Source organism: Streptopelia decaocto, assembly GCF_964273445.1.
Source record: "Streptopelia decaocto genome assembly, chromosome: 10".
Classification (NCBI taxonomy): Eukaryota; Metazoa; Chordata; class Aves; order Columbiformes; family Columbidae; genus Streptopelia; species Streptopelia decaocto.
The window spans coordinates 15,111,687-15,121,796 of NC_138665.1; the positions used below are offsets into that span (position 1 = coordinate 15,111,687).

Consider the following 10,110-nt stretch of genomic DNA (forward strand, 5'->3'; position numbering starts at 1 on the left):
TTGCCGATGTGGAGCAATGGTTTCCTGAAGAGGAACTGCCAGCCTGCCCTCCACGCTGACGAACCTCTGCCAGGATCCCCGCCGTCATATTTTCCACACAGTTTCTCCTGTCAGGGTGCTGGTGACTAGTGACTCTCGGTTTCCTAGTTCGCTGCATAATATGTCCAACCCTCCAGTGATGTTTCATGCTAGGTACCCAAAACCAGAGCCTTTTCCTCCTCACTGAACCTGGCAGCCCATCCGAGGCTTCCACCAGCTCTGGCCTCCCCGGCGAGGTGCGTGCAATGGGACTGGTGATGCGCTTGGGCTTTCTGGCATTTTGCTTACAAATTCTTCTCATTTCAGCGAAATAGCGAGGGGTGGCTATCCAGAAACAGCTTTGAAAAGGTTTTGTCTGCCGGGGACAGCCAGGGCTCAGGAATAGTTGTGTAAAACCTCCCTTGCTGCTCTCTGCAATGCTCGTTGCTGTGGTTTCACACGTTATCAGCTGCCTCTCAGTCCCGACACTCAGGATTCGGGGAAAGTAGTATGTGATGTCTTCTCATGTCGTTTTGTTTCTCATGTAGAGACTTCCCCCAAATGTGAGCGTCAAATTCAGAGAAAACTCCGAAGAGCCCTGGAAAATGCTGGTGAGTGCTATGGGGCTGAGGCACGGGGCGAGGACCTTGGGGAGCGGATGCTGCTTCCCCCTGTGTCCTCATGGCCCTCAGCTGTGTGGGGTCTTCTTGGGCATGTCCACCATGGTATGACCTTTTAGCTGTGGTAAGCTCACCATGACAGGCATGGTGTGTAGTGGCTTGGTGTCAGACCAAAGCCCTGCAAGGGGGCCAGGGACAGCCTTTTCAAAGATAAAGCAAATTTTAAGATGAAAGGACTAAAAGCAGTGGCTTGGCAGTGCCCTCAGGCTGTGTGTGGGCTTGGTCCCATGCATAGCAGGTCTGCAAGCCCAAGGGATCAGGTCCAAAACCCAGTGATGCTGAGGGGACCCCCTTTTGCCACCCAACTCCCTGCATCCCCAGCTGCTGCCAGGAGGATGCTCTTGTGGGTGCTGGGAAACCCCAGTGAGCTGTAGTGCAAGGCAGCCTTTGGGGCATGGGCACATAGGGGCAGGAACCCCAGGGACACTTGCTTCTCTAGAAAGCAAAAGTGTCACTGGGGGGCTGTCTCTGGAACTGGAAGCCCCATCCTAAAGCTCCCTCAGCTAGGGAAGGTGACAGTCGCCACAGGGCAAGGAGTTATGTAACTCCAGAGCACCAGCCAGGGCCTTGGCCACAGGCTGTCCTCTGCCCAGCCACTGAATTGCTGCCCATGAAGACCCTGATGCCATCCCACACTTGTGATTTGGATGCTATATTTAGGAACGCAGTGACCTGATAAGGTCAAACGCTAATTTGTTTGCAGAGATGCTTGCGCTTTTTTACCAGCTTTTGCATCTGCAGCTCAGAGCACCCTAACCACACAGGACAGGATGCGAGAGAGTGGTTAGATAGCAAAAGCGAAGGCTGGACTCCATCCTGCAAGGCTCTGAGCAGCCCTGGCAAGGTGCTGTGTGCCCTCCTCTCCTGGAGCTGCTGGCGAGCAGCACCCTGCTCAGCACCCCGTGCTTTCAGCAGGATCCAACCCTGTATCTGCTGCATGCACATCTGATAAGAGCATCGCCTTTAGAATGCTGCTTTCAAAACAACTTTACATGATGGTTTGGTGGCTGCCTTCAAACCAGTGTCCTGGCCCTCCTCACAGTACAGCCTCACAGCCCTCCTCCTCTGCACCCCAACAGAAACACAGATTTATCCTCTTTCCATGGAGAAAAGGAAGCCTGGCTCCTTGTAAGCAGTGAGGACCCCTCTGCATTTACCCTAAATTATTTTATCGGTGGTGCATGGCCGCACAAATGTTGGATACCTGAAGAACTTGGGGGCAGGGCCTTGCCTCCCTGCTGCTGGCTTGAGAGGTGTGGGGGCATACAGGGGGCATGGGTTGCCCAAAGTTGCATGGAGGTGATGTTGGGAGGTCAGCAGCTGGCAGGAGTGCCCAGCAACCCCAACAGCTCTTTTCATGCCCAAATATATAGATGTAGGTAACATGGCTAAGTGGGGGACAGGTTCTGAGATGACTTGTGCCCTTGGGTACAGGGTGAGTACCTCAGCAGGGTACCAAGAAAGCTGCTTAGAACTTGTCTCTCCAAAGTGATGACCAAGCACCAAGAACAAAAATCCCACCATCTGTTGAGGAGCGTGAAAGATGTGCCCACACTAGGGCTGCAGTGCCCACAGAGTTGGTCCTTTCTCCAGCATCATCCAGCCTACCCAGGCAGCGACCTTACTTATGGGGAGCACAAGGGAAGGCCAGAAACCAGCACAACGCACTTGCCTCAGCCAAGTGTCTTCACTGCAAAATCATCCTTCTCGTGAAGGAAACGGGGAAAAAAGCCTTTCTTCCCCTTTCAAGAAATAATCAACTTTCCGAGTGCTTCCTTGCCCCTGGCTGCCCACAGTGCTTTTCAGCATCTCTGTCTGTGTATTCGTGGTCTTCATTTCTTTGAAGACAATTTGTCATTGAAACTTTCATCTGCAGCAGGAAAAAACCACCAGGGCATAGTTTGGAGTGTTTCAGGGGCAAATATGAATATATGGAATAAGAACTGCTCTCTGCTTCTGGTAGAACAGTAGGAAAAAGCATGGAAGTGCACCAGAGAAGAAAGTCTAAGCAACCTTTTTTGTTGTGGGACATGGTAGTGAACAAACCTACCCACTACGAAGAGCTTTTTCCAGGAAGTGTAGGTTGCTGCAACCTGTATCCCTTGAGCAGCGGTTGCTCACACAACAGTTCTCATGCTACTTGCAAGCAGCGCATTTGGAGGAGCCTCAGCAACGAGCACGGAGGATGAACGAAACTTACAGCCCTGCGACACCTCGACCCATCAGCGGCACCTCACCCGGCACCATGAAAATGTTCATGGGCTTCCTCGCTGTATTTATGGTGGCACAGACAATTGGGACTGTACTCTTCTGTTTGTATCTTCACATGAAGATGGATAAGGTAAGTGCAGAAATAGGGTTGTCTCTGCTGGATTGCTAAAGCGATTTACCTTCAGCCATGATGAGATGTGCTCACCAAAAGGATGAACATGATAGGTGATGCTGGCCACTGGATGGATGCAGGAGTGGCATTTATTAAACCCACATTTTCGTTTCTGCTATAATTTGCCACTGAGATGTGTGCTGAGGAAGAGATCTGTTCCCTTCATTAGCAAAATGAGAAAGGATCAATCAATAAGAGCTGCTAATGGCTGATGGCCAGTTTGGGAAGAAGATAGCGTGGCTTAAACACACAAGCAGCTATTTTAGGCTTTTTTGGTGTTTTTTTTCTGGTGCCATAACATTTGGCAGCACTGCGACATTAATGGTGAGGACAAAGGGGTCTAGAAATGAAATTTTTTTTAGTGTTTGCATTATGAACTTTACCAACATCTCACTTCAGATGCTCTCTTTCTGTTTAGGGAAGAAAAGAGTGGATCTTAGTTCTTTGTCTTTTTTTCTGAAGCTACACAATATTGAAGTCCTGTCCCATACACAGGACAATATTTACTAACAAAATCCAAAACCAAAAAGCTGGTTTTGAGGTTGCCATGACTGCAGTCTCACCGCTCGATGCTTAAAATCACGGACCTAAAGTTACTTTCCTCCAAACTAACAAAGACTACCAGCGAAAGAAATGGAATATATCTAAAACCCAAAATGACTTCTTACCAAAGATAAGATCATCATCACTGATTTTTAAACGCGTTGTCTCAACTTAAATTGAAGTTTAAGTGGGCGACTGCTGATCTTCAAGGGTTGCAGAGCAATCCTGAGCTAGAGGGGCTTAAAAGTCAGGGGGATGGAGAGAACTTTGCTGTATGGCAGTTGCAGCCTGAGGCAAAGTGGAGAGTAGTGGATCCCCAGCACATCGAGACGTGGCTGCACAGGGCTGTGGCAGATGATACGGGACAGCTGAAGCACAGTCATGGGTGGCAGAAGGATTTCAGCTGCCTCAGAGCTCACGAAAGGGCTTCAAACCCATCCCAGCGCTGCCTGCACCAAGCACTCTGCCAGGCTATGTGTCCTCATGTCTGTCTGCACTTCTCTTTATTGTTTAGCTTTTTATTTTTTTTCAAAAAACAGGTGCCATTTTAAAAATAAATCTATATATATATATACATATATATGTATATAGATATGTATATATGTATATATATATCCCTCTCTTTTTTTTAAACCCGAAGCTCTTGGCAGAATTCAGCCCCGACTCACAAACCATTTTGATCTCTTGGCGTCTCTTTTAGTCACTAAGCCAGCTGAAAAAACATGAAAAGCCAGCCTGCATGGTCAGAGCAGTGCGGGGCTGAGTGGGCATCCCAGCTGCCCGCCGGGGCCACTCGCTGAGATTTCTGCGCTGCTGTCTGTAAATGCAGACGGAGGGGATATTTGCCACCTGCCTTCTGGAAAAAGTAGAGTGGGAAATTTAAATTCATTATCAAGGTGATAGAAAATAGGAACGGGATTATGAGCAATCCTCCTCCCATTCAGTATTGCCGGCCAGGATCAGCCTTGCGGATGCCGTTCCCGGAGGATGCAGGTGCAGATTCTGTGGGAGCACTGGGTACCCGCAGTGTGTCTGCTTGGCTCATCCTGATGCTGAGCAACCAACACTGAGTTTTTCAGGCTCTGATTTATCCCTGGCAGGGATAGAGCAGGAGTCTGGTACGGGCTGGTGCATGTTTCCCACTAACATCCCTTTCATCCTGTCTTCTCTCCCCTGCTGGCAGATGGAAGAGGTGCTGAGCTTAAATGAAGATTACATCTTCCTGAGGAAAGTACAGAAATGTCAGACAGCAGAAGGTCAGAAGTCGACATTATTGGACTGTGAAAAGATTTTAAAGGGTTTCCAGGACCTCCAGTGCAAGGTACATCGCTGTTAGGCAGATGAAGACCCTGATGAAGGTGGAGGGGGGCTCCCAGGAGCACACAGAGCTTCACCTCAAGCTTTATTTTAAAACCATGGGTGCCCTTTATCTTAGGGCTGCCTAACATATGCCCCTTTTTACACTGTATTCTTTTTAGCACTATATATTTATATTATATTGATATCACCGAAAAATCTCATCCATTTTTTTCTCTAAACGGCCTTGGTCAGAGGACATCCAGCTGCAGCGTGCCAAGGGATGCTCAGGGCTTGTGGTGGGAAGGATGGAGCTGCACCCACCCTGGCTCTGTGTTCAATCCCAGTCTGAAAAATGTTGATTTTCTGCTGTTTGGTACCTTGCTCTGACTCTGTCCCATGTAGCTGTGAGGATGCTTGTGGCTACCTGCTGCTGGGAGCACTTTCATGGCCACTTTTCCCAGGTGTCAATGATGGTGTAAGGTTTGGGCCAGGTGACATGGCTCCCAGCAGCCGGAGCAGGAGGATGCTGTGCGAATGCCACCCCAGGGGCTCAAGGATGGCAGCTCCAGACAATGCAGCAGCTCCCCATGTTTGGGTGCAAAGGAGCCAACCTGCACTGCAATGTCCTCCTGGAGTGGGTGAGGGTTGCCCAGCCAGGGACGAGGTGTTCTCAGCCTGCTCAGCCCCTTGAATTTGCTGTTTAGGAGGTGCTGTGCTGGCCAGAGGGACCTTTCTGCCTTGCTGTCAGTCCCTAATGACATCAAAAGGCTAGCTGAACCTTCAGGTTTCCGACAGCAGAAAATCGTGTCTGAGACGGGCCCTGCTCAGCAGTCCTAAAAATCCCCCTCTTGTAGGGCCAAGGATGTGCCCAGCTTACTGGGTGGCATCTACAGCATGGTGTCTTTGTTACGGCTTTAAATTAAAAATCGGGGGAGTTTGTTTGTGTCTTTTAATTTTTTTCAAATAACTTTCCCTATTACATCATTTTAATTGCATAAAATTTAAGTTCATAAACCCTACAAACCACCTGCTGCGTACAGCTGGTAAACCCATGGCCATATGTGATGCTGGGGAAAGTAATGGGGAGGGACACTGTGGCTTTGGGTACCCCCTGCCAAGAGCTGGCAGGGCTGTTGTGGCCAAACAGCACCAACCTGAGCAGTGACCAGAGCATTGTTTACACAAAACCTTTCAAAATAATTGATTTGTACATGTTGAAAAAGCCAAAACAAACCCATATATTTTTGCTATTGTTTCAGGATGGAGGGGCCAGCAAGGGGCCACCCAAGTTTGAAATGCAGAGAGGTGAGTCTCCTGGTGCCACCAGTGCACCTGTAGCTTGCTGGGGGCAGGAGGAGTAGCTTGGCCTGGGAAGGGGTTTCCTTCACCCTACACCGCTGATGCCCCAGGGCACGGCACAGGTCCAGGGGATGGGGTCAGGGTTTGGAACATCCCCATGGGGGTAGGACTGTGCATGGCATGGGGCTGGCAGATGAGAGCACTGGGCATGGCTGTCTCACCAGGGCAAGTGGCTCTGGCTGCCACATTGCCTGAAGTTGATGAAAATGAATCCAAAATTAAGTCTGTGGCCTTTTTGCATTGCAGGCCATGAGCACCGTGAGCATTCCCATCCGACGCAAAAGAATGTGACATCTGTGGCAGGTAAGGGACAGGCACATCCAAGTCCTGCTCCCACGGCAGGTGAGATGGCACAGGCTCCTCCACAGGCTTTATCTCTCAGAAGCTCCATCCTGAAGGCAACTGAGGATCTTTGCTGAGATCCTGCTTCACTCAAAGCTGGGGAAACTCTGGAGACTGTGTCTCTGAGCTGGATTTGGCCCATAGAGAAATATCAAGGGTGGGAGCTGCCATGGTCCCTGCAGAGGAGCTGTGCCAGGGAGGGACAGCGGGTGCCAAGGCATCGATAACACTGGCCTTTCCAAATTACAGTGGAGAAGAGGCAGCCGATCGCAGCCCACTTGGCAATTCAGGAGAACAAGAAGAGAGTTTCAGGTAAGACAGACCCCCTGGGCACTGCTTTGGTCAGGGAGCCAGTGTGCATCCCCCAGACAGACCCTGCAGTCCTGCCCCATGGCTCTGTAAAGACAGGGACACGACAATACAACTCCAGCATGAAAGTGTGTCCCCAAGGCACAGCAAACCTCCCAGTGGTCACGTCACCATGTGCACCTGTGCCACATGCTTCCCATGCTGGCCATCCTCCGTAGTCTTATACTTACATTCCTGGATATGCACCACAATGGCTTCATCTTGAAAGTGTTTTTAATGAGCAGAAAACTCTCTTCATATTTAAGGGAAGCAACCTCTCGCTTTTCTTTTGGATTCAAAGTGTAGTGCTTTTGCTCTCCTGGCCATGTCTTGCTGGAGTGACCGCTGCAGTAGGGCTCTGGTGGAATATTCTGTCTGCTGATCTAATCGTCTTCTCACCCGTAGTGGTTCTGGTAGCAATATGGGCTGACTGATGACTTTACGGCCACAACATAGATAGCTTCAAACTGATTTAGGCAAGTTGCACTTCTTCACAGCCATGACCATGTTAGGTTTGAGAAACACACATGAGTCCATTTGCATTTGCGCATCCCTCTGCACAGACCGCGGTTGCTCTCGCAGCTCTGTCCCCCAGCACAGCCTTAGCTCAGGGACATCCCGCAAGAGCAAGGATTGCTGAAACGAGTAAGAGCTTGCAAAGTGAATCTCTCAATCTGTCAAGGATTTCACAATCTGAGCACTTTTGGTTTAATTCTGGAGTAACTGCCAGTAATCAGCAACTGCTCTTTCCATCTCTGACGCAGCATTTCACCCAGAGCTCAGTCTACTTGTGGAAAGCTTAGTGTTAGATAAGATCAAAGGAGTGAGAAACTCACTGCATTTTAAACCTCCTTCCTTAAGTGCTTGTTGAGCCTTTAGAGCAAGCTGAAATTGCCCAGAGAGGGGAAGCTGCCTGGAGCTCAGCCCTGTGCCTCAGCAGCTGGGCACAGAGGAAATGTCCCCATGGGATGCATGGCAGGGACCACAGGCTGCCGGGCACCCCTAGGACCACCTGTGCCACCCCATTATGGGGACTGGCACTCTGGGCTGGAACAGTCAAACCAGTTATTCCCCACGGAGCTGTGTTGCTCACCCCTGATGTTCTTGCAAATGTCTGTAGGCAGGGGAAGGCAGAGGTCCAAATCCCTCCCAGCGGTCGTGGCTGAGCTCAGTCCCCATGACCATGGTGTCCTGGTCTTGTATTGACTTACCTGTGCTGGCTTCAGTGGGAGTGGTGTTCATGAGTGACAACAACAGTGTCCCAAAAGCCATGCCTGCAGTAGGTCTGCATGGGCAGAGCTCCTGGTAAGGGGAGGCAGCACGTGCCATGCAAAACTCTTCCAGCACTTGACCCTGCCAGGGACCAATACTCTGGGACAATGATTTTTGCGCTTTCTTGGCAAAGTCTTTCCTTCTCTAGAAGCCAAGTGCACTTTGGAGGAAAGGCAGCACCCAGTCTGGAAAAGCTGGGATAGGTTCCTCTGAAGAGAGGAGCTGCAGTGTGATTTGGCAGTGCTCTGAGGGCTCAGAAGGCCATGGAGATAGCAACCCTACAGGGGTAGAAATGGGGGTGTCTGGCCTGTGGTGGCAACGGTGTGCAATCCTCCACCATTTCCACTTGGTTAGATGAAGGAAGCAAAATGCTCCTCCCCTCACATAATCAATTCAAGAGTGTCAAGGTCAGGGACCAGAAACATGGGTTAAACATGTCCTGGCCTCATGGAAGGGGACCCTGCTTCCCTGGGCTGGGGATGGTGTCCTGGGGTGGGTAGGACTCATTCCCGCACTCCACAGCAGACAGAGGCTGTGACGCCACATGTCCGTGGGGTGTCCCCCCAAAATCAGTCTGCCAAACTGCAGGTCTTCTCCCAGCTCATCTGCCATGCTTTTCCCCTGCAGTGCTAGAATGGAAGACGACGATGTACGGCCCCATGAACAACAACTCGATATCTTACCAGGAGGGGAAACTGAAGGTGAAGGAAGCAGGGCTCTATTACGTCTACTCCCAAGTCAGCTTCTGCAGCAGGGAAGTGACTTCAGCACCCTTCACCCTCTATATTTATTTGTATCTCCCCATGGAAGAGGACCGGCTCTTGCTGAAAGGACTAGACACACACAGCACCTCCAAGGCTCACTGTGACCTCCAGTCCATCCGGGTAGGAGGCGTCTTTGAGCTCCGGGAAGGCGACATGGTCTTTGTCAATGTGACAGACTCAACACGAGTGAACTACAACCATGGCAGCAACTACTTCGGCATCTTCAAGCTGTAGCGAGGAGGAGGCTGCCCCAAGCTGGGGATCCAGCCTGACTTTGTTGAGCAAAGTGGCTTTCCCTGTTTCCCGTATTTATGTTCCTCTGCCTCTTTGGCTTTCATGTTTCTTAATTTGTATATTTTGTTATTTATTAATGAAGGCCAAGGGGCCTTGAGAATTCAAATGGAACAAAGTTTGAAGCTATTGTTGTTTGCACTTTGCTTTTTTCTTCAATTGCCAACAGTTTGGTACATGCTGCTGTTGTGTGTCTGGGTCCGCCATGCCTGGCATGCCTGGCAGGGCGCATGTCCCCATTATGTCACAAGAGCTTTATTTAGCAAACTGTATGTTCAACGTCTCTTTCCTAACAATGTAGGATGGCTCAGGGTGCTCCAGCCAAGCTAGGTTCATACATATCTCCCATACCAATCTGCTTACAAAACACCAATGGAAAAACATTAAAAGGCTTAGGAACGTCTCCTCTAAACGAATCAATCAGCCAAGTGCTGTCCTTACGTGCTAGCTGCTGGTGATGCATCATTGCCACCATAACTGTCTCTTTTATCTTGAGAACTCCCTTTTTTCCACCCATGCCTATCTTCGAAGCTCGAGCAGCCGTCTTGCTTAGGGTGACACGGCCTTGGCTGAGTTTCACACCCAGTTATAATCACCCCGCATCAGAGGGGCAATCAGTGGCTGAGGAGGGACTGCTGCTTTCAAGCCAGAATAACGGTAAGTCATCAGCAGTGCTCTGCTCTTGGTGTTCCAAATCCTCTTGGTGGATTGTCCTCCTCCCACCACTGCAGGTGTACAAACCTCTGCCTGTGGACCATTTCACACCTCTGTGGAAAGGGCACTGGCCACCACCACCAAGTCTGGACCTGCC

General features: G+C 50.2%; 1 protein-coding gene across 2 annotated transcripts; it reads left to right on the top strand.

Annotated features, from left to right (window-relative positions):
- The first annotated feature begins 241 nt into the window (after positions 1 to 241).
- Positions 242 to 9,428, top strand: CD40LG (CD40 ligand). Of its 2 annotated transcripts, XM_082062027.1 has the most exons (8): positions 242 to 275; positions 567 to 629; positions 2,849 to 3,039; positions 4,808 to 4,945; positions 6,183 to 6,228; positions 6,529 to 6,585; positions 6,874 to 6,936; positions 8,872 to 9,428. In XM_082062027.1, exons 3-8 carry the CDS (start codon positions 2,884 to 2,886, stop codon positions 9,240 to 9,242), a joined length of 831 nt encoding a protein of 276 aa, XP_081918153.1. In that variant the 5' UTR covers positions 242 to 275; positions 567 to 629; positions 2,849 to 2,883; the 3' UTR covers positions 9,243 to 9,428. The 2 variants fall into 2 exon arrangements, with proteins under 2 accessions (XP_081918153.1, XP_081918154.1); XM_082062028.1 differs by lacking the exons at positions 242 to 275; positions 2,849 to 3,039 and having other exon boundaries at positions 613 to 629.
- Positions 9,429 to 10,110: the final 682 nt, after the last annotated feature.

Coding starts and splice junctions, on each gene's coding strand:
- CD40LG (XM_082062027.1), top strand. CDS start 2,884: ATGAACGAAACTTACAGCCCTGCGACACCTCGACCCATCAGCGGCACC. Junction 3,040..4,807: donor TTCACATGAAGATGGATAAG/GTAAGTGCAGAA, acceptor CCCTGCTGGCAG/ATGGAAGAGGTGCTGAGCTT. Junction 6,937..8,871: donor GAACAAGAAGAGAGTTTCAG/GTAAGACAGACC, acceptor TTTCCCCTGCAG/TGCTAGAATGGAAGACGACG.